This window comes from Ochlerotatus camptorhynchus, unplaced genomic scaffold, assembly GCF_037179485.1.
Source record: "Ochlerotatus camptorhynchus isolate MF236.1 unplaced genomic scaffold, CSIRO-AGI_Acam_v1.1 ptg000063l, whole genome shotgun sequence".
NCBI lineage: Eukaryota > Metazoa > Arthropoda > Insecta > Diptera > Culicidae > Ochlerotatus > Ochlerotatus camptorhynchus.
The window spans coordinates 2,648,209-2,673,037 of NW_027040553.1; the positions used below are offsets into that span (position 1 = coordinate 2,648,209).

At 42.1% G+C, this 24,829-nt stretch overlaps 1 protein-coding gene across 1 annotated transcript in view; it reads left to right on the forward strand.

Moving 5' to 3' along the window:
- LOC135696934 (uncharacterized) overlaps positions 1 to 24,829 on the forward strand; it is a 318,502-nt gene that overhangs the window by 226,860 nt on the left and 66,813 nt on the right. The window contains exon 2 of the mRNA XM_065216476.1: positions 23,986 to 24,035. Within this exon, the coding sequence (XP_065072548.1) occupies positions 23,986 to 24,035 (50 nt within the window). The remainder of the gene's footprint in view (positions 1 to 23,985; positions 24,036 to 24,829) is intronic.

The following is a 24,829-nucleotide window of genomic DNA, read 5'->3' on the forward strand; positions in this document are numbered from 1 at the left end:
TGTTTACGAATATGTTCAAAATTTCAATACTTCCCATTTTTCTAATTTGCTATGTTTGTTGGTATTGGTGCTTTTTTCGAATTTGGGTGTGGTTTGAACGGTTGTGGATTCAGTATCAACGGAAAAGCATTAACTTTCACCTCAATAATATGATATAAAGCGTAACGGAATTCGCTTGAAGGGACGGGTAAGTAAGAGAAGTAATATTTGAGTTTTAGAAAATACGTGTTGATCGGAAATCCATGTAAAATCCTTCTCAAGAACAGTTGTTGTCGTCATCTGTAAATCATCGAAATCTAGCAACAACAAGCTGACCGGGAACTTGATCGTAATTGTTTTGTGAAATAAGGAGCTCGGTGGCCTAGTGGTGACCGATTTTGCTTACCGAGGTCTTTCCCAGTAATGGATCTATGTTGCCAGAGTAAAATCAAACCTAAACAAAACACTCAACCTTCAACGCACTCAGCGAAGCAAACACTCAAAACTGGATTAATTGTAACGCGCAATCCGTCTGATCCCATGTGGGTCCCTATCCCTCCCAATAACTTTATTCAAAGTGTAGCATCATCTCATCAACATATTTCCGTTCTGCCCGATCGTGGCCAATGTTGTCGACGTCGTCGTCCCTTCTGGAACCGGGAAACGCATGAATGGAACAGAATCCGTCCGCAACGGATGCCGGCATTGGACGTGCCTTGTACATTGAGATTTGCATAGCGAACATTCATAAATACATGTTGCAGGAGAATGTCGCCTCGCCGCCGCCGTCTGATGAAGCAGACGAAAGCAAAGCAAGCGACGAGACGTGGTGGAGAGTGCAACAAATATTTGGACAAGAATGGCTCCGAAATATGAATATAATGTGTGAGTGTGAGTGTGTATGTGATTTACTGTGGTTTCACTTTCCTGAACTTCCCCCTTTCAGACGCCGTGGGTTGTTTTGGGTTAGGGGCTTGGGCGTTCTACAAAGAGAGAATTTTGTAAAAGAGGTTTAGCGTTGCTTGAAAGCTTTTCCTCGAACGACGAGACGGGTATCGAATGTTTGTTCTTTGATGGTTGGTTGCCGTGGAGAGAGTGAAAATGCATGAATGGATGCTGTACTTTTTGCACTGGGGGTTTTCTTTTTCTCTTCAGGATGTGGGTTGACATATTTGTCGCATTCACAAGAGCTCCTCGTGCAAACAATCAAAGGAAGAAAACTTCGGAACGAGAGTGTATTTGGCTCGTTTTGAACTTTATTCATGCCACAAATGCATCGTTTGCTCTTTGGTGGATGGAGTGGATCCGCTGAAATCTCAATTATTTTTTTTTTTTTTTCAGTGGGTCGGCGACCTTTTGAAAGAACCAGGACGAAAAGAGCATGACTTCTTGGATTGAAATCGTACTTTTCGTTCCAAAAAAAATAATCAAACCAGAAGGGAAAATGCTGTGTGAAAAGACCTTGACTGATGGAACGAAATGGCCAGAAGTTCATCACTGACTGACTGGGTGGAAAGTGTTCCGCCAGCATTATTTATGATGGAAAAGTTCCGTCGAGTGGTTGTGCACTTTGTAATGGACGGAAGAGAAATGGCTCCGCGAGGGCCCAGGATGGATGTGGCAAATGTGTGGCACCGGAACGAAGAAACGGGCGAATGCGTGATGTGGGGAAGCGCTCGCTGCTGATGGTGTGTGAAATATTGCTTCCGTTTTGTCGAGCGTCGGATAGGGAAATTTCCTCTTCTATTCCAGCTGGGATGGAAGCAATGTTTGTGTTGAACATGAATGCGTGGGTGAACAATAGATTGAACGAGCGCACGAGTGGTCCTTGAGTGTGGAGATGAAAAGTTAATCAAATGGAAAATCATTTATTATAATGAAGGATAATCATTTTTTGACGTTTATGAAGATTTGATTGAAGTGTGGAGCTGCTCGCAGAGAACACGGTAGGATTGGTTAAAATTTTTAAAGTTGGGTAAATGAGAATGCCGAGTCCAATGGTCGAAACGTCGGACATAAAACATACATAAGTAGGCGGTTAGATCCACTGTTTTCTATCGAGTTGGGATAAAACTTAACTGTTTAATTTCACGTTTCAGGGTAGAATCACAGAGGTAACTCTAAGACCAGTAGGTCCCGAAGAAACGAGCTTAACTTTTTGGCTCAGCTCTGGTACTATCTTCGGTCCCAAGCTAATCGATGCACCCCTCGAAACATAGGAAAATCCACGAACCCCTCATTTTATCTGTCAAACTTTCATAGAGAATCAAAACAAACATAGTGTAGTACTAGAATTTCGAGTAGAATGGGGTACATTAATCGATTTGCTTGCGACCGATAGGCTAGTGAAGTAGTGAGCCAATTTAAAATCGTTAGTTTCGAATTGATTGTTGGTTGAATGCTCTTCTTGTGTATTTCTGGTTTCCTTTTAGCCCTTCCGCTCGACCGAAAGTACAAACAAAACATCGGATGTCAAATGACATTGCTTGATCGCGCAAGGTATATCGAATGCGCAGGTGAGATACATCAGACTGAAAAGTCTCGATATTCCACAAATCTGTTCAATTGACTGTAATTTTTCAATTAGTGGTAATTCAATAATTAATTTTTGACCAGTTAATAGTTTAACACTTGAAAATTCAAAAATGCTTTGAGAAATGCAGAATCGTGATAGAAATTTTCGGAGGTATTTAGGTAAAAAAAACGACACAAATTCCGAAAGCAGCCTTCAGGAATTGCAGAGATTTTTTTTTTTTTTTTTTTTCTTTATTTTAGAGATTTTTAGCCTGAGGCTAGTTCATCTCTTAGGAATTGCAGAGGTGTTCTTTTTGATTTGATTTTTTTTAAATACTTACGTCTTCTGGTACATTAAACAGTCTTTCTAAAAACCGAAATGAGCCCGTCTCTCAAACACTATCAAAGCTACTTATGAACTTTTCAGACCTCCGGGGCTCCGGAGAACTTTCCATCTGAAATTTGAACAAACTTTTATTGAAATCTTGTTTTCAAAACTTTCACCACCCCACTAAAGCATATGCTTCCGCACTCTCAAGCACGAAACTTCTTTCCCGAATGAATTGCATGAATGAGTGCTATTCATACATATGATAATTTGCATATAATATTATCCGCTACATCCCATTCTGTAGTACTACCATAACGTGCGCCTGCATGAATGCGTCTTCACGTTCCCCCATTCAAGCATAGGCCAGTGAGGAGAGGGAGAGGGCAAGGGGGCTTTGGTAAAGACAACTCGTTCATGATGTTTTTCCATATTTCGCCATTTTTCCTCTCTTCAAGTGCTGCTCTGTTGAATAAATTTTCCATTCATTTTGGCATTTCCATTCCCCGGCCAGGCCAGCAACGAACTTCACTGAGCGAAAGCGTCCGCAATTCTTCGAATGATTATTGCATTGCTCGAGCCCTTCAACAATATGCTTTCGAATTTCAGATGATTGCCTTATGGTTGAATTCGTCGCCAGCTGATGAGCATCCATATGGCTGTCATCCAAATAAACGATGGTGTTTATTTGGAAATACAGCGCTCAGAGGATAAAAATTTACACACAGTATGACATGCGAGAGCTACAGATTTAATTTACAATTCGATTGTTTATTCTCTTATACATTTCCATAATAAATAGTCATGAAACTTCCTCTCTCGCGTCATTGATAACCTTCGGTATCTATGCTTTGATCATGTTCGTACCAGCCCCGATAGCGATGGTTATGTTTTCACCTCGTGTGTCAGCTCGATCAGCAAATGACGTACACGATTGAATAATTTGCATCATCGTTTTGAACGATTTGCGTTCAGGGGCTGAACCGCATACCACTATAGTCGCTATATTCGTAGTCTGCCGGATAGAATCTCGGGAACCAATCGAGCAAATCATGACCAACAACAGAAAAGAGCACATCAGTTATTGTGAACAAAACTTCGGAAACCCTCTTCTCGTGACTCAAGGCTCACCTACGCAAACTAACACCATCTTTGGGTTGAGGAAAATTTTCCCTCTCCGATGATGCCGGTAGTTTGCGTTCGATTGGCGAGGAAAGAATAATCAACGTTTTGTTTATAAAAGTTGATAGTACCTTTTCAATTGTTGGTCGCTTTTTGATAGATCGAAATTCTATCCGCCAGACTATGAATATAGCGACTATACGTACCACATGCATTTCAATTTAGGATGACAATCATTCTGCAGAGAGCTTTCGCTTTCGCTTCTGCTGTCAATGTTTATGCTTTGCTCGAAAAGAGCATAATCTGATTTGAAAACAACCGTCATCCGGTTGTGGCTATCACTCGCAAAAGCGATTTCGATATTTCGATAGGAATGGTCGAATGATTCATACGAACAGGCGATGATGTTTTCGTACAGTGTTGAGGGGGTGGGGGAAAGTCACTCTCTTTTCATCTGAGCTGGATTCACCTGGCTCTATGATCCCATCATCCTGCACTGAGCTTTATTATCGTGTTTAACGTGGTGAATACATTTTTCATTGCAGTGAATTGATTTCCTAGATCTTCCAAGAATCGAAGCTGAATACATCCATCAAAATAAGACATTTTTGTTGTCATAGCGCACCCTGGATCGGATTCATTATTTTCAAGTACCCGCCCCCTTCATAGACGCAGTCCTTCCCTTTTCAGACAACACTTTTGTTTACAAACAATCCCGGCCAAAAGCCCTCGAGGGACGCTCCGTCGTCGGAGACAAACGCAGCATGTACACGCTTTTTCAAAACTACACAAAATTGAGTTCACCCAGATCGGTCAAAACTGGGCCTACCCAAAAATGAGTAAACTTAGTTGGGAGTGACGAGCTGACAAATGAACATCATCGATCGGATTTCATTCATCCATAAGGTTTTGCACCGCCGGGGTTAGCCTCAATCGGATGACAGTTCAGTGGACTTAGTCGATTTGTTCTTGGGTAGATTTTCTCGATAATTTTTCAGACAGCAGTGAGATGTAAACCACCGCGCATTTCCTCAACAATTTTCAAATTAAAATTAGGAATTTTTTTAAATAATTTTTCGAAAAAAAGACTTCTAAGTGCTTGTAAACAGTCCGACTCAACTGTCAAAAATGTCATCCGATGAACACTGAGTTCATTTGTGATAATTGACCAATGCACGAAATGACCTTTTTTTTTTTTTTATTTTTTTTTAACCAGTATGTTTATTTGGAAGGCTCAATCGCGTTAGCTTTACGGAGCCGATAGTTCATTGTTCTTTGTTTGTAACAAAATTCACTTAATTCTATGTCTAGTAGGAGTTGGGCCGAATACTCGCGGCTTACTCGAGGTTAGAGAGGTACATTGTCGAAGGATAGGATCAGGGGAGGAGCTTGGGGGTAAGGTTTCGTTGTCTCATCAGAGCGTTGTCGCCAGTATGAATGGTTGTGCGGTTCTAGTTTCGTCTGGAGTTCGACCGGCTATGGTGGGTGACCAGTGGGTGACGATGAGACTCATCGAGACGGGGGGACAAGACAAACAAAAACTAATAAAGAGAGACAAAAGACAAAGGAATTAAATTCTTATACTAGACATTTGAAGAAATACATAAACCGACTGCATATAGCAGATATCGCGAGTTCCCAACACGTCTCTGATAGGAACATAGGGTTGTCTTCCTTGGGCCTCAAGGGTATTCAAAAGTCGCTCTCTGGCGGCGTAATTATCCGTACATTGCCAAACTGCATGATCGATGTCATCGTAACCGTTTCCACACCGACAGATGTTGCTGTCCACGAGGTTTATTCTATTGAGATGAGCATCTAGCGAGTAGTGGTTGGACATAAGTCTACTCATCACGCGAATGAAGTCACGACTTAAGTCCAAGCCTTTAAACCACGCTCTCGAAGAAACATTAGGAATAATTGAATGTAACCACCGTCCAAGATTTCCATTGTCCCAATCGGTTTGCCAACTCGAAAGGGTACTCTGACGCACTAAATAGTAAAATTCATCGTGTGAAATTTGCCTGTCATAAAATTCGCCTTCCTGCGCGCCCACCTTTGCGAGAGAGTCCGCCTTCTCATTGCCTGGGATTGAGCAATGTGAGGGGACCCATACAAAGGTAATCATATATGATCTTTCGACCAGCTCCCTTACCTTTGAAAGGAAATAACATCTGCGACATCTGCTCCCTTACCTTTGAAAGGAAATAAGATGAGTGCCTACCTTGTTTCATCGACCGAATAGCCTCAATCGAACTGAGACTATCCGTGAAGATGAAGTAATGGTCTGCGGGCATGTTGGAAATCATCCCCAATGCGAAGTTGATTGCTGCCAGCTCAGCAACAAAAACGGAACAAGGTTCCTGAAGTTTGCGGAAGGCGCTAGAGTTTTCATTGAAGACACCGAAGCCAGTGGATCCATTGAGACGGGACCCGTCTGTAAAATATCTTTTCATGCAATTGACTTGTTGGTACTTTTCAGTAAAAATACGCGGAATAATAATAGGTCGAAGTTGATCGGGAATCCCATGAGTTGCTTGTTTCATGGTCAGATCATATTCAATTGAGGAACTGCGATTGGTGAAGTGAACACGGTTTGGAGTATAACAAGGAAGACACATATCTGATGATATGTAGTGGTGGTAGATTCTCATAAATCGAGATTGTGTGTTCAGCCCAAGAATTTCTTCAAAATTTGCAATTATAAGTGTGTTCGTCACTCCGCATTTGATTAGTATTCTGAGAGAGAGCTCCCAGAAACGGTTCTGGAGGGGTGTTACTCCTGCCAGAACCTCGAGACTCATGTTATGCGTTGAGTGCATACAGCCAAGAGCAATACGCAGACAACGATATTGAATTCGTTCCAATTTTATTAGGTGACTTTTTCTTGCCGAGAGAAAGCAGAAAGAGCCGTACTCTAGAACAGAGAGAATAGTTGTTTTATAAAGCGTTATGAGGTCTCCCGGATGAGAACCCCACCATGTGCCGCAAATTGAACGGAGAAAGTTGATCCTCTGCTGACATTTTTGCTTCAAATACGTAATATGGGTATTCCAAGTGCACTTTGAATCAAACCAGACCCCAAGGTACTTGAAAGACAATGATTGAGTAATGTTTCTGCCCAAAAGATTAAGTTGCATTTGGGCTGGGTACCGCTTTCGAGTAAACACTACCAGTTCAGTTTTCTGCGGCGAGAAATCGATCCCTAGATTCCTAGCCCAAGACGACAAGTTATCTAAGGAACTTTGCAATGGTCCTTGCAAGTCCACGGCATGTGGACCTCTTACGGAAACCACACCGTCATCTGCAAGTTGTCTTAGCGTGCATTGTTCTGCCAAACAGTTGTCGATATCTTTGACATAAAAGTTATAAAGAAGAGGGCTGAGACATGAGCCTTGGGGCAGGCCCATGTAGCTAATTCTGGAAGTTGTCAGTTGTCCAAGGGAAAAGTTCATTTGCTTTTCTGACAACAAATTGTACAAGAAATTATTTAAAATTCCAGAAAGTCCACATCTGTGCAGATTGTCTGACAGAATTTCAATGGAAACTGAATCAAAAGCTCCCTTAATGTCCAAGAATACTGAAGCCAATTGCTCCTTGTGTGCAAAGGCCAGTTGAATATCTGTGGAAAGCAGCGCTAGACAATCGTTTGTTCCTTTGCTCTTGCGGAACCCAAACTGTGTATTTGATAGCAAGTTATTTGATTCGACCCAGTGATCGAGTCTCCGAAGGATCATTTTCTCCAACAATTTCCTAATGCACGAAAGCATAGCAATCGGACGGTATGAGTTATGGTCAGACGCTGATTTGCCAGGTTTTTTAATGGCTATTACTTTGACCTGTCTCCATTCAGGCGGTACAATGTTGTTTTCTAGCAAGGAATTGAATAAATCTAGCAAGCGTCTTTTAGCGATATCTGGGAGATTTTTCAGAAGATTGAATTTAATCATATCGCTTCCCGGTGAGGAGTTGTTCGATGAAAGAAGAGCCATAGAGAAATCCAGCATTGAGAATGGTCTATCCAGAGAGCCGCCGCTAGGAGACGCTTCTCGAAGAATATTTTGTGCTGGAACTGAGTCCGGACAGACCTTTTTAGCGAAATCGAATATCCATCGGTTGGAGTATTCTTCACTCTCATTGAAAGATGAGCGGTTACGCATGTTGCGAGCCACCCTCCACAAGGTGTTCATTGAGGTTTCTCGTGAGAGTCCCTCGACGAAATTGCGCCAATAACCGCGTTTTTTTTGCTTTGATTAATTGTTTCAGCTTTGTCTCAAGCTTTGAATATTCCTCGAAGTAAGAGGAGGTTTTGTGTCTACGAAAAGCTTTGAAAGCATCAGATTTTTCTACATACAATTTTAGGCATTCTTCGTCCCATCCAGGTGTGGCTGGTCTCCTTTTGAAGGGCGCACTTGGAACTTTTCTTTTTTGTGCTTCCAGTGAGCTTTTGTATATCAAATCGGCGAGGAATCGATATTCTTCCAATGGTGGAAGCGTATCTATTGATTCGGCACCGATTGTCACCGCCGTTGCATATTTATGCCAATCTATGTTCCTTGTAAGATCAAATGGAACTCGAGATGGTTCTACAGAGTGAGGGGCACACTTAATTGAAATGATGATTGGCAAATGATCGCTACCATGGGGATCATTGATAACCTTCCACAGACAATCCAATGATAGCGATCTAGAACACAAAGATAGGTCGAGTCGGCTTTCTCGAGCCGGAGGTTTTGCTATACGTGTCGCTTCACCAGTGTTCAAAATAGTCAAATTGAAATCGTCGCATAAATCGTAAAAAATAGCCGCTCTATTGTCGTCATATAGATCGCCCCACCCAGTACCATGGGAGTTCATATCACCCAGAATTAATACTGGAGATGGAAGAATCGAAACAAGATTCCAGAGTTGACTACGGCTAATGGAGGTTCTTGGTGGAACATAAACTGAAGCTATGCAAAGGTCTTTGTTCTTCACATTTATTTGGCAAGCGACGATTTCGACGCCTGATAGAGCAGGAAGGGAAATTTTGTAGAAAGGGTAGCACTTTTTGATCCCTAAAAGTACTCCTCCATAAGAATCGTCTCTATCCAGGCGTATAATGTTAAAATCGTGGAAGTTGAGTTCTTTATCGGAAGAAAGCCATGTTTCACAGAGAGCAAATATATCACAATCAGAATTGTGAAGTAAAAATTTGAACGAGTCTAGTTTAGGCACTAGACTACGGCAGTTCCACTGTAGCACAGTGATCATATCTTCAACCTCGTTCGACGAATTATCCATCGAAAGATATGATTGATGCAAGGAGGGGCCATGAAACAGTCAATTGCTTAAGATATGATTCTAGTGTTGGAAGCAAGGCAGAAACTAAGCTTCTAAGAGGGTCTTGTATGTTGAACATATTTAATATGAATTCCACAATGTCCGAAAAAGCTAGCAAACCTCGTTCGGACTTGGATTTCTTTTGAGAAGTTTGAGGAGCAGCTTTATTATTTTTATTATCTTTTTTGGGCAATGGTGGAAAATTCCTGCTGCATCCAGGGATTGGTTCAGCAGGAGCCTTCGGTTTCGTTTTTTCATCCCCATTACCCTGGGAATTTGCCAATCTTCTGAAGGTGACTTTAGTTTTCTTACGGCGCACTTTCGGGGAGGGGCATTTTCTTTTTGTGGATCCGTCCATTTTTGAAGGTGCGTGTACCACCGTAGAATCACCTTCATCGGATGAGTCAGAGTTCGATTCTTCAGCTGACAAAATCGAAAATTGGTTTGCCTCTTGGACGGCTGATGCAGCCTTCACCATTTGAGCATATATCTGCTTGGAGCGTCCAGAGATTGAACGCTGCACTTTATCGGAGTGCTGCTTGTACATCGGGCACTCCTGCAAAGGGTGAGGATTCTCGCCACAGTAAGCGCATTTTACTGATTCTTTGTGGCAAGAATCCTCTTTGTGGTTTTCACCACATTTGCCACAACGAGTTTTGTTGCCGCAATGGCTGGCCGAGTGTCCCAGCCTTTTGCAGTTGGTACAATTATAAACCCTCTGTACAAACAACCGCACCGGAAAAAAGCACCATCAACTTTGACAAAGTTTGGGAGAACTGAACCAGCGAAAGTCACCCGAAACGAGTCTGAATGCTGATAAACTTTCTTGCCATCTTGTAAAGACACTGAATGCAGTTGCCTAACATCCAGTATCTTTACAAGCTCGCTTGTGACTTTTCTGTTTTTAAAACAACCCGAGGCACGTTTCAAGTCCTCGACAGACAGACTCGCGTCGGATACCACGCCTTCTATCTCCACATCTCGAGAAGGGATGTAGATGTTGTACTCAACACTAAACAACTCGTGATCAGCAATTTTATTTGCTACATCATAATTCGGTGCTTCTACACGCAGTTTGTTGAATCTCTCCTTATGTACCAAGATTCCCGGATACTTACGCAGCAAGTCTCTCGAAATATCGAGAGTTTTCAAGGGTTTATTTTTAGGCCGAAAAAAGACAACCCATGGTCCTTTCGAAAGTGGTTGGTAATACCTGGTTCGCGCAACGTTGGCATCGGAAGATGCCATAAGTGTTGCGCAAAAGTGGTGCGCAACCGCTTAAGAAGGAAAAAAAATAAAAACCTTCTCCAATTGATTAATTTCAATTACTATTAATTAAATGTTTTGCACGGCGTACAAGCAAATTTAAGAGAAAAAAAAATCGAGAAAAAAAACTTATATCTAGTTGCAACAAGTTGTCTCACTATGAACCATACTCCCTTACCAGGGGTGAGAGACAGAGCCACGCGCCACGAGGCAAAACAAAACTACAATAGGGAGGCAATGGACTTGCAAAATGTATTGTAGGGGAAACGCTCCTATAGTTGCGGTAGGTTAGAAGCGTTAGGTTCCTATAGTTGTGTATGGAGTCTCCATACACAACTATAGGAACCTAACGCTTCTAACGTACCGCAACTATAGGAGCGTTTACCCTACTATACTTGTGCCGGTTGTGTAAACAACCTATCAGCCGGTGCAGCTAGGTATTCCGTTTGCTGCTGCTACTATTGCTGCTATTGACGGAGATGGTGCGATGATGATGGTGATGATTTTATGATGATCAATCACTGGGTTAAAGATGGACAGTCTATACGTAAGACTCAGCTTACGATAGCTGCTTCCGAAAACCGTGCGCGATTCACCTGAACACGTTTTTTAACACGAGAGCGATGGAAACGCGGTAAAAAAAACGAGTGTCGTATGAAGAGACCAGGACGCTGTTAACTGGCTCAGCGCTCGATACGGAATGAGCCGAAATGACCTCACGAAAAACGTTTGAGCGGAGCAGTTGATCAGTACCTACTGATTATAATAAAAACAATGTTTGTAAATATTGTAAATACCTAATCCTAATCATAAGTATAAAACTAAAGCTAAATCCTTAAACCATTGAAATTAAATCTAAATCAATGCAAAACTAACAACCCCATAAATGTGAACCAGTCTAATGAAGATGATCGCCAATTCTCACGAGAGAGAATGATCTCATTCCAATGGTCAATTATTGCACTTGACCAAACAAAACGAATTGTACACACATTGTAAATCAGTAGCAAATAGATACCCCAAGCGTGCGCAACCACATCTATTGTCGGTGTTCTTTAATTTCTATTCCTCGATCGTCAACCATCCGTCGGTTGCAATAAATTAAAGGAAAGTGAAGTGGAAATCGAAATTTTGCTTGTGATCCGAAATCGATGTTATCGCGTCAGTGTGATCAGGTTTTGATCAATCGTGTGTCCGTGCGTAATTAACGTGAAAATCGCGGACTCCAACGTTAGTGGAAAGTGACTGACTGGCTAACTCACATCTTCTACTGGGAAGGTGGAGTAGCAGCAGTACTTTTCGGGTGCTAAAGTGCTCCTCTGGTTTCTGTGCGCCGTTCGCGGTACGAACGGGAAGAAAAACCTCCGAATCCCGGCAAATACAGAGCCCACGGCTCGAACAGCAGTGTTTATTAAAAATGAACACTTGACGAAATGCTCGCCTAACTTTAGAAAAGGGAATAGTTTTTATTTTTAATTGATTACTTTATTTGTATAGGCTGAATTGAATAAACTTTACAGAGCGGAGTTATCATTTTTGTTATACATTATTACTGTCTTATATACAAAGTTAAAGGAACTGGACCGAGTACTCGCGGTTGTCTCGAAGTTAGTAGAGATTTACAATTTTTTGGATGGGAAAAGGGAGAAGGAGGTTTGAAATGTGGTTTACGATACAAATATTTAATAATTCCTTAAACATGAAATTATTTCTATTCATCTTGAAAACAAACATTGAAAAAAAACCCACACGTACAAAATACAAGCTAAATACAAATTGATCAAACTTACAATCTAAGGTTAATATTCTTAAAGTAAACATATATGAGTTTCATAAACTCCAGATCGCGTCTAGTCAAAATATCCCGAACTGGAACATTAGGTTGTCTACCTCGAGCCCGAAGGGCATCATAAAAATGTGATCTGACTCCACGATACTCCGCACAAGACCAAAGGATGTGATCAGCGTCCTGGTAACCTTGTCCACATTCACAGAGATTGCTGTCTCCCAACCCCACACGGAACAAGTGAGCGTTTAGACAATAGTGATTGGACATGAGACGAGACATCACGCGTATGAAGTCTCGACCCAAGTCCAACCCCTTGAACCATGCAAACTTCGACACCTTAGGGATAATTGAATGTAGCCATCGTTCCAAGCTCCCTTCACTCCATTGATGTTGCCAGCTAACGAGCGACTGCTGACGATAAATAGAGGAAAATTCACTATAGGCGATTTGTCGATCATAAATGTCGCTTTAGATTGATGAATCTACGCGAAACTGCACCAGTGCATGCGACACCTAGGTTTGAAATCCAAAACCACAAAAGTGATGATGTACTAAAAAATATTCCATACGATTTGACCGGTAGCAAAACGTCATTATCATTTTCTCATCATTTCCATCTGCTGGTCGACCGTAACGAAAATTCATCAATAGCGCCCACCTTCGCAAGTGAATCCGCCTTCTCATTACCCAAAATTGAGCCATGCGAAGGGACCCACGCGAAGGAAATACGAGAAGTGCCTTACCGGCCTAATGGAACGGATAGCCTCGACAGAACTGAGACTATCCGTAAAAATAAACTAGTGGTCTGGAAGATTATAAAGTTTTAGAAACTACTTGTTAAGCCGGGTAGGGCATATTCTCCTCTTCCCGATAGTGCTCTTGTTTTGCGTGGGTGTTTTTCGGTTTGCGTGAAAAGGGCCTAGCAAGTAGTTTATTCAAGTTGATAGTTTTTTTTTTTTTTCTAAAGTTACGCGAGTATTACGTCATGTGTTCATTTTTAGTTAACACGGCACCGCTCAAACGTCATTTTTTTACGTTGGATAACGTCTTTCGGCAACATACGGGGTTACAAAATTGAAAACAGTCATTTTGGATGCGTTACGAAAAATTAAAAGATTTTGAGCGATAATAACTCAACCGTCTCTCGATAGATTTACGAGATAATGGCATCAATCGATTGGAAATATTTCTAGCCACTTGCTGAATGTTTCAAAACTATTGATTTCATTCTGTAAACTATTGAAAAATGGTTAAAAGTAAACCATTTCCTAAAGATGGTGAAAATCGATTGATTTTTTTTTATATTCTTATACTTTCTCCAACCGAGACATCAGATGCGAGTATCTGACACCTCTGATATTTTCTGTTCTACTATATAAGCGTCCAACAAGGTTGCCCGTTCCATCATTGTCTATCCGATCGTCGACCCAGCAGCAGAGCAGCAGAGCAGCAGTACCAGAGCAGCGGCAGCAGAGCCTGGAGGCGAAAGGGCAACTACGCCGAGTGCGTTGGTGCCAGTGCTCCGGTATACTGGGCCGCCGTCATGGAATGCCCAGCTGCTGCAGTTCTCAGTCGGTCGTATTCACCGTATGCTCCGCAAGGGCAACTACGCCGAGCGCGTTGGAAAAATGGCCACAACATTATCAAGAAAGAGTTTAACGATTAATTTTCTAATGCCTTTCCGACACTTTTTTCATATGACTTTCATCGGCCTCATGATATTCATGTGATTTTGTGGTGGGATTTTTAGCTATGTGAAATTCACATGGTTTTCATCCATTAGATACCTATGTGGTAAATTTTTTGAGTGTATGCTTCGGCAATTAAAATAAAGTTTGCACGATGGAAGCGCACATCGTAAATTTCGTTCATTTTAGTAATAATTAAATTGCCCCTCTCCCCCTACCCTCTGGCAGTACACCAAAAGCCTTTTTGTGAGGGGAAATTTTTCAAAAGGATGCCGATTAAAATAATGGGTAGCATTATCTGAGGATGAGATGAGGACGATTCGTCATCCATATGAAGCGTGTCACGATCATTCCCAAGGATTCGTGGTTAACACGTCTTATTTCTCTGTTAATACCGATTAAACTCAATAAGAGGATTGTGATCGACTGGTTCCTCTCAAAATATCTGTTTGGATTTCATCCGAAGATTCGGTCGCATATATTGTGCCTTTTTGAAGGAATCTTTTGGACTCTATATGTTGGTAGAATGTTCTACTTTAGTATTTTGTGTTCACCTACTAACCAGGCTCGGTTTTATTGTTCTATGAGCCCACAGTATAGGCGTAATAATAATCTAGAAGTATCGCTTCAATACGATTAACCGGTTGGCTAAGCAAAGAAGACCGGAAGCCCCAACGGTAACGGTAAATGTTGAGCAATGAAGGAACAATACAGTTCAGAATCAGCGGTCCGAGGAAAACCTCTTTTGAAGTTACTAGTCAAATCACTCAATTTATTGAAGGCAAGCAGTCCACGTCCAAAGCGGAGAGTAAGGTACACTTACCGGGATCCAGTAAACCGATGTCACGTAGGTAGTTATTTCACTTCCAGAGGTACTAACCCAAGTAACAATTTCCAGTTGAAGAAACGCTTTCGTTTTGATTTTGTTCAGCTGCAAGTTGAATAATAATTGCACAATGTGTTAACCACAACTTTTATAAAACCCTTGTTTACACTGGTTTGGAGAACCTATACAACTGCAACACAAAGGTGTTGTCTAACGTATTCAGTAAAACGTTTATCCAAAATCAATTTCTTGTTGAAGAAACGCTTCCATTGTTATTTTATTCAACTGCATGCTGAATAATAACTGTACAATTTGTTTATTACAACTTCTGTAAAACTCTTGTTTACACTGGTTTGGAGAACCTGTTCAACTACAGCATTATATGTATACGCGGTATAGGAGTAGAAGCAACTTTTATACAACGTTTATAGATACATATTTAAACTCAAGCTTTATTATTTTGGTGAAAGCTCTTATACAACGTTTGTAGACACTTCTTGACAGCTGCTTTGAAATTTAGTAGATAGTAAACCTGAGAGGCGTTTGTTGCACTCCTTATGACTCCTAAATAATCATTGTACAGCAAGCGGTGAAAAGCGTTTATAACACTTTTCAATGACTCCTTAATAACCGTTGTGTAAGTACTCACAATATTCACAGATTAAAATTAGTTTAACAATTGTCGTGGTACGCCAAAATAATTGCTTGTACAGTTTTTATTAATTTAATTTATTTGTGCACATTGAAAAAATATGTAATTATGCCATAATTCACATTCTGTGATCATAGAGGAATTAGTAACAAGCATCTGTTTAATCTTTGATTGATTTTCTTTCAATTAATCTCTCTAATCATTAATTGAGAGAATTTATCTAGAAATGTTATCGTTGATTATATGATATATGTCTTAAATTAATGTTTGCATTTATTTATAACACCTATACATAATTTACCTCTACTCCACCGAGGGTTTCTCGAAGCAAGATTCGAACTCATGATCCCGGATTGCCAGCCGCTTCTGTTTCCATTTGCTCTATTCTTGAATACATATTTTGATCATATGAGAGAAGTATATCAAGCTCATCTTGAGTAACTTCTCTTGCAGTCGAATAATCATTGCCTTATGGTTATATAAACATGCCTATCACTTGTGCTATTATTAGCAACAAAATTGTGGTTGGTCGAACGTAAACAATCATTTAAGAGTGCTCCAAGCAGTTTTTGAAGCTTTTAACCAAATGGCAATACAACTACATTCTTGTACAACTCTGGAAGCTATTATTCAACGTTTGATCAACTCAGGTGTTGTATTGTAGAGATCCCAATGGTTTGTTTTGATGCGTTTATTCCACATCCTATATGGCTCCTGTCAATCAGTTTAACTAAGGTGCTATAAAAGTTATCGTAGGTCTTATAAAGCATATAGGTAAACCGAACGTAAGCAATCATTTAAGAGTGCTCCAAGCAGCTTTTGAAGCGTTCAACCAAAAAGGCAAATCAGTTTAACAAAGGTGCTATAAAAGTTATCGTAGGTCTTATAAAGAATATAGTTAAACCGAACGTAAACAATCATTTAAGAGCAAGCAGCTTTTGAAGCGTTCAACCAAAAAGGCAATACAACTACATTCTTGTACAACTCTGGAAGCTATTATTCAACGTTTGATCAACTCAGGTGTTGTATAAGAGCTCCCAACGGTTTGTTTTGATGCGTTTATTTCACGTTCTATATAGCTCTTGTCAATCAGTTTAACTAAGGTGCTATAAAAGTTATCGTAGGTCTTATAAAGCATATAGTTAAACCGAACGTAATCAATCATTTAAGAGTGCTCCAACAGCTTTTAAAACTTTTAATCAAATGGCAATACAACTACATTCTTGTTCAACTCTGGAAGCTATTATTCAACGTTTGATCAACTGAGGTGTTTTATAAGAGCTCTCAATTGTTTGTTGGGAATACCTTATCAAAAATCACACCACACTTTAAATTGGACGCACACCACGATCATTTCTGAAATCTCAACCGTAATTTGCTAATGAATTTCATTCCGCTGCATCAATGTAGGCCATAAGTCCAGGGCCACCGCAGCTCTGCAAGGTAGGGGAAATGGATCTAAGATTGGGCCCATCGCTAAAAATCTGCTATTTACCAATCTTATCTATATGAACGCGTCGTTGGGACGGTACTGATGGATATTTTAGGGCGCTATTGAAAATTTAGTCGATAGTTTAATTTTAGATATGGATGGAATGATAACACTGCACTGGTTAATTTCTTGGAATTCAAGACACGCCTACACTAATCAACCATCATCGAACCTACTCGATGAGGATATCAATTAACTAGGGAGAGCATGACAGAAAGATTCAACCATGTTTTTAATGGATTCATTTTATCACTCCTTGCGCACCACGAAGGAAACTGTTTTGAAAACGAAACTCTTTACCATCAAATTGGTCGTCCTGAAAAGGACGGATTTTGTGAAAGGGTGGGAACTTCGATCGAATTTAGGCCTTCTTTTCGGTCTTCTTGGGCAACAGGACGGCCTGGATGTCTGGCAGGACACCACCCTGAGCGATGGTCACTCCGGAAAGAAGTTTGTTCAGCTATTCGTCGTTGCGGATGGCCAACTGCAGGTGACGTGGGATAATTCGGGTTTTCTTGTTGTCACGGGCGGCATTTCCTGCCAACTCGAGAACTTCAGATTTTCCCAGATTTTTTAAATATGTTGCTTTAGAGAATTTCCAGCCCAAAACGAAAACCGGTTGGACATGAGCGTTTCCGAATTCAGTCCAATAGAGGCGATGGGGGCAAGAAGACCATACGGGGCGAGATGGGCCACCGTTCGTTTGGGCATAATACCTATTAACTCAATCTATTTTTTTACAAACTTGTTGAAAATGCTTTTAATATGCATCTCCATGAAAACCGTATCAAAATTCAATTATCAAAATTCAAAAATCTCTAGAATATTATAAGATATGCAGTCAAGAAAACAAGCATCGCATTCACTATATTACATTTTACTGATCCGCTGGTTCTACAGCGAGCAATACACGTAACTGTTGCTAAAAGAACTTATGTTTCTATTTCACTTGATTCCTGCATGTTATTTTCTAGTGAAAACCTGTCAAAACCTAGGGTGCTCATATTGCCCCGTATGGTTTTTCGACCATGGCTTGTAAAAAGTGCCAGAAGACCATTTCCGAAAAGGAACGCATTTTTTGTCGTGGATTCTGCGGTGATACTTTTCACATCATTTGCGCCAAGGTTGAACTGGAGCTTCTTGACCAGCTGGGACTGTACGAGAAAAACGTGTTCTGGATGTGCGATCACTGTTCCGAGCTTTTCACTAACGGTCATTTCCGCAACATCGTCAGCCGGGACAGCGCAGAGAGCTCTTTAATACCGGAAGCTGTCGATTCGATGAAGGCGGACATTGATCAATTGAATTCGGCAGTGGCCGCCCTAGCGGCCAAAGTAGACTCGAAACTACCATCCGCTTCGACATCGACATTGTCTTGGCCTAGATCGGATCGTCTCAACTCTAATCGTAACACCCCAAAGCGTCGTCGGACCTCGATTAACTCGAACGATAAACCGATTCTCAGCGGCACGAAACCACCCAGTGAGTCGATTAAAACAGTTAACCAAAATGCGGATAAGGTGTGGGTATATTTATCGGCGTTTCACCCCAGTACCACGAACGAAGATATTGCGTCACTCGTTCGTGACTGTCTGGCACTGGACCCTAGTGAAACACCAATGGTGGCCAAACTGGTACCCAAAGGTAGAGATCCAACAACGCTGAACTTTGTATCGTTCAAAATTGGCGTCAAGAAAGAACTGCGTGACCTGGCACTTTCTTGTGACTCTTGGCCTGAGAGTATCCAGTTCCGTGAGTTCGAAGATTCACGAAGCTTGAAAATCACCCAATTGACGAATGCTGCCCCTATGGAGTGACAGCTTACACTTCCAGAAATTCAACCGAGACGCACCGTAGAAAGCCTGATGGAAGCTCCCAATCGCCCCAACCCAGTCCGGCATATCGCAGCCTCCGTTCATCACAGCCGTCTCGGTGCTGTGGTTGGTGGTGGAAAGGGAGTCTTCCACCATGCTTGCACAGGCAAGTACTGTTTTGATTCGAGCTTTTCGTTGCGTGACGAGTTTTCCCGCACCTAGGTTATCATTAGCTGTCCGGACCATGATGAAGTGAATCCTGTTGCTGCTGCACTTCGGACAAATAGACGCATCGCAGGAACGAACGATGAGTATTTTCAACCGGGACGCACCGTAGAAAGCACTTGGGAAGTCCTCGGTTCCTCTAACTCAGTCGTGCCGATTCCTGCCAGCGTACATCAATGTCGTCCCGGCCCTGAGCTTAGATGTGGATCGGGGGTCTTCCAACTTGCTATGTCAGGCAAGTACAAATATTATTCTGAACATTCGCTGCCTGATGCCGAGTTGAATTTCAGCACTCTGGATGTCACCGATCGAGGAAATGCTTCTACTCCTGTTAATTGGAACCTGGGACGCGCTGTAGAAAGCATTGTGGAAGCCCCCAATCCCTCTGACCCAGTCCTGCCATCTGCCGCCTCCGATCTTCATAGTCGTTCCGGGCCTGTGGTTGGATGTGGAGAGGGGGTCTTCCAACCTACTCACTACGGCGAGTATCCACTTGAGATTGTTCATGACCATTCGCCACCTGATATTTCCATGACTTCCAGGGAAAACGCCTTACCTCGTGCGACCACCGACCGTAGTAAACACGACGTCATTTTCTACTACCAAAACGTAGGCGGAATGAATTCTGGTGTTCTTGACTACCACCTAGCTGTATCGGACCGGTGCTACGATGTCATCGTTTTTGTCGAGACTTGGCTCGATTCTCGAACGCTTTCCATCCAGGTGTTCGGATCCGAATACGAGGTTTTCCGCTGTGACAGAAATCCGAAAAACAGTCGGAAATCTACTGGAGGTGGTGTTCTCGTGGCAGTTCGTTCCGGGTTAAAGGCGAGAGCTATTGAAAACGTCTTGTGGAACTGTGTGGAACAAGTTTGGGTGGCCGTAGAACTGAGCGATCGCACACTGTACCTATGTGCGGTGTACATTGCACCTGACCGGGTTCGTGACAACGAACTTATCGATACCCATTGCCGGTCCGTTTTCACCATAATGGAGAGTGCGACACCAACTGATGAGATAATCGTTCTGGGTGACTTCAATCTACCCGGTGTTTCCTGGAAACCATCTTACAGCGGCTTTCTCTACCCAGACCCTGTACACTCTGTATTTCATACAGGATCAGTTAGCCTTCTCGACTGCTATAGTACAGCAACACTATCTCAAATAAACCACGTAGTCAACGAAAACAACCGTAGCCTGGACCTCTGCTTCGTTAGCGTTCAGGACACCGCTCCTTTCATCTCCATGGCACCTTCTCCACTAGTAAAGCAAGTACATCATCACTCTCCCTTGGTTGTCACTGTTGCTGACAATCACGATCGGGTCTTTGACGACATTTCCACGACCATGTCATACGATTTCCGGAAAGCCGATCACCGTAGTATCGTCAACGTGCTATCTAGTATAGATTGGGAGAGCATCCTCGATCCTGATAATGTTGAAACCGCTGCGCAAACATTTTCACATGTCTTGGCTTATGTCATTGACAGGCACGTTCCGAAAAGAGTTCACCGTAAAATTTCTCATCCCCCCCTGGCAGACGAGTGAACTGCGTAGGTTGAAGTCGACCAAGAGAGCCGCATTAAGAAAATTCACTAAGTATCGTACGCTTTCGCTGAAACGTCACTACGTTAGGCTCAATTATGAGTTCAAGCGAGTTAGCCGTCGATGCTATTCGCGATATCAACGAGGGATTCAGATGAAACTCAAGTCGCACCCGAAGTCTTTCTGGAATTACGTAAATGAGCAGCGCAAGGAATCCGGCCTACCTTCTTCAATGGTGTTGAATGGAGCAGTTGCTTCCACTCTTCAGCAGATCTGTCGCTTGTTTTCTGAGAAGTTCGCCAGTGTTTTCACGAATGAGAGATTAACTGACGAACACGTTACCCTAACAGCTAGTAATGTTTCACTGTACGGTTAAACACTGGGTGCGATGGATGTCAACGTCGAGATGATTTCCACTGCCGCATCACAACTCAAGTCGTCCTTCAATCCAGGACCCGATGGCGTTCCATCCGTATTCCTGAAAAAGCATATCGCCAGCTTACTGATGCCCATGCTTCACCTATTTCGATAGTCCATCTCGAGTGGTACATTTCCATCTTGTTGGAAATTCGCACATATGTTTCCTATCCACAAAAAGGGCAGCAACCGGGATGTGGACAATTATCGTGGAATTACGTCGTTGAGCGCAGTTTCGAAGTTATTCGAGTTAGTCATCATGGAGCCTCTACTTTCTCATTGTAAGCAGTATCTAAGTGGTGATCAACACGGCTTCACTTCCGGTCGTTCTACTTCCACAAATCTGCTGTGTTTGACATCGTATCTTACGGAAAGCATGGCAGAGAGGACTCAAACAGACGTCATATACACCGACTTGTCAGCTGCCTTCGATAAGCTAAACCATGCCATCGCGATTGCCAAGTTGCATAGACTTGGGGTCAGCGGCAACCTCTTGCGATGGTTTCGTTCATATCTCACTGATCGGCAACTCATGGTTGCCATTGGTGACAACCGGTCCAATATCTATCTAGCTACGTCAGAAATACCTCAAGGAAGTCACCTCGGACCTTTCATTTTCTTACTCTACTTCAATGACGTGAACTTGGTCATCAAAGGCCCACGACTATCGTATGTAGACGATCTTAAAATCTACCTACGAATCCACTCGATTGATGACTGTCACTTCTTTCAACGTCAGTTCGAAGCCTTTGCCAGCTGGTGTAATTTGAACCGAATGGTGGTTAACCCCACTAAGTGTTCAGTGATCACTTTTACTCGGAAGAAAGAACGAATCACATTTGAATACAAACTTATCGGCACTGTAATCGACCGTGTGAACCATGTGAAAGATCTTGGTGTTATTCTAGATTCTCAACTTACGTACAAGCAGCACATCTCGTACGTTGTCGACAAGGCGTCTAGGACATTGGGATTTATCTTCAGGATAGCAAAGAATTTCACCGATATCTACTGTTTGAAGTCACTGTACGGTTCCTTGGTGCGATCCATTCTGGAATATTGTTCTACGGTCTGGAGTCCAAACTACAACAATGGTGCTGAGAGAGTTGAGTCCGTTCAACGCCGTTTTCTTCGATTCGCTCTGCGGAAGCTGCCTTGGAGAGACCCATTTCATCTGCCCAGCTATGAAAGTCGTTGCCAGCTGATTGATCTGGAGCCTCTCCGAACTAGAAGAGACACCTCTAGGGCCCTGTTCATTGTGGACACTTTACAAGGTAGAATTGATTGCAGTGCAATCTTGGGGCAAGTCAACATTAACGTCCAACCCCGTGCGCTACGTAACAACGTTATGCTGAGATTGCCACTTCAGCGCACAAACTATGGCATGAACGGTGCAATAGGTGGGCTGCAACGAATGTTCAATCGAGTCTCGGGCATCTTCGATTTCCATATGCCTCGACAGCTGCTACGAAGATACTTCTCATCGTTCTTTTCTGGCACAGTTAACCGTGAATGATTGTGTGTTTTATTGATGTATTTTATTCTTAGTTTTTATTTTTTTGATTTACCTATATAAGTTACTTAAATCATCATTGGGGCTTTACACAGCCTGTTGATGCAGACAAATAAATAAATAAATAAATAAATGGTTGTTGATCGGAGCAAAAACTGAAATTTTTCAAACATAATCATTTATTCAGTCTATCATTCCAAAACCACAACCAAAACGGCCCTTTTCAGGGCCACCAATAATTCGACAAAGAGTTAGTTTTGAAGACAATTTCTTTCCGGAATATCACAGTTACACTTAAATTTGGGGACTATACTGGGGTGTGGGAACGCTGGAAGGGGAGATGCTGTCTGTCTTCGAACTACCAACATCATTCCAAAGCTCCTCCAGGGCGACAGAGTAGAGCAAACCCAACAACATCAGCCCAACAAAACGGCCCTTTTCAGGGCCACCAAACTTTCGCAAAAGAGTTATTAAGGAATATTCCTAAAATATAATATACACAATTAAGTACAACACATAACAGACGTTATCCAACGCCAACCCTGCGGTCGTATCTAGTATACAACCCTTCCAACTTTTTTCATGAGTTCATTCCGTGCATTGGTCAGATCAAGCTGAACATTACATTAGGTCCTAAGTAACATTGACAGATTCTCTTCGACGACTTTCTCTTTGTTTACTCACGGCCATGTTGAGACGTTCCCAGCTATTTTCAGCCCACAGATCGATGAAAGAAGCTATTATCTATCTTCTAATACGAAAAACACGACAAGAAACGGTTCTATACCCAAGTTTTTAAAAGAAAGAGAAAATCGATGAAGAGAATCTGTCAATGTTACTTAGGACCTAATGCAATGTACAGCTTGAAATGTCAATTTGTCAACCTGTCACTTCCAACTTAGTTTACCCATTGTTGGGTAGGTTCAGTTTTGACCAATCTGGGTAGATCGCACGCAAATTTGCGTAGTTTAGAAATAGCGTGCAGTCTTAGATGTCTTGTCTTTGTCTTGTCCCGTTAGTTTGACTCAAGTGCCAACCGCGCACCATCGTGCTTTATACGTAGTAAAAACAACAATTGCGGTCGCTTTCGTATCCCTCGCTGTCGCAACTGGCGACAAGCGATGATGGCACCGACAACGCCGTCGAAGGTGGTTTCAAGGCTGCCAGGGAAAAAAAGCGTCTTTCGTAAGGTGGCTCCCATTTTCACACTCGAGTGTTCCACGCGCTAGAAAGGAAATGTTTTGGTTCACCGAATCCGGGCGAAGCGCAAACAGCACCATTCAAATTCCAGAGAGGGAAAGAGTCACTTTTGTAATCATACCCTAAGTAGACGCAGTCAGTTGCTTTTATCGCAATGGGAAATCGGTGTGACATGTATGTCGGTTGGTGCTTTGGGGCGCAATTTTTCCCCATTGTTTATAGCAATCATGAAAAGTAGTAACGAAGCACTTTTCTCCTTCTTATTGTTCTTTTTCTTCCCCTTTCCTTTGCAGATGGCGACTCCAAGACGAGCTCCGTGGAGAAGAGGCACAATGGCAGCAAGGTAAGTGTGCTAGCTTGGTGTGTTTTGATTCTCTGTGGGGTTGGAATTGTTGTGTTTCTTAAGATTAGTTTATTTATTTTCCACCATCTTTGGCATTGGAGCCACACAGGCTGATTAACGAGACGTATTTCTATTCTTAAAAACTGGTCGCTAATTGACCTTTCTGGCGCTTATAACAACCATGGGTAAACCACCAGGGTCCATAAACCAGCTACATAATTGAATTCAATCTTATAACTTTTCATTAGGTGTTTTTGTAAATAACCATAGAGTTCTGGGGTATCTCGGGTATCGGGTATCCCATCTGGGTCCATAGACCGGTCACATAATTGAATTAACTTCTATAATTTATCATCACGTGTTGTAGAAAATAGCTGAAAAGTTCTAAGATCAGTTCAATGAACTGACCACTGTTATGGATGTTCCGTATCTTCCGAAGGATCACTTCAGGGACCTCCATAGCCTGGCCACATAATTAAATTCGATATTATAACTTATCAACAAGTGTTTTCGAAAATAACCGCAGAGTTCTGGGATCAGTTCAAAGAACTGATCACAATTACGGATATTCCGGATCTTCCGGAGGACACCCTAGGAAACCCCAAGTCCATAGTCTGGCCAAATCATTAAATTCGATGTTATAACTTGTTGACGCAAATAACCGAAGAGCTTTTGGATCAGTTCAATGATCTGTCCACTTTTGCGTATGTTCCGAATCTTCCGGAGGACACCCTAGGGTACCCCATTGTTCAAAGACCACAAAGATCACATCATTGAATCAAATCTTATAACTT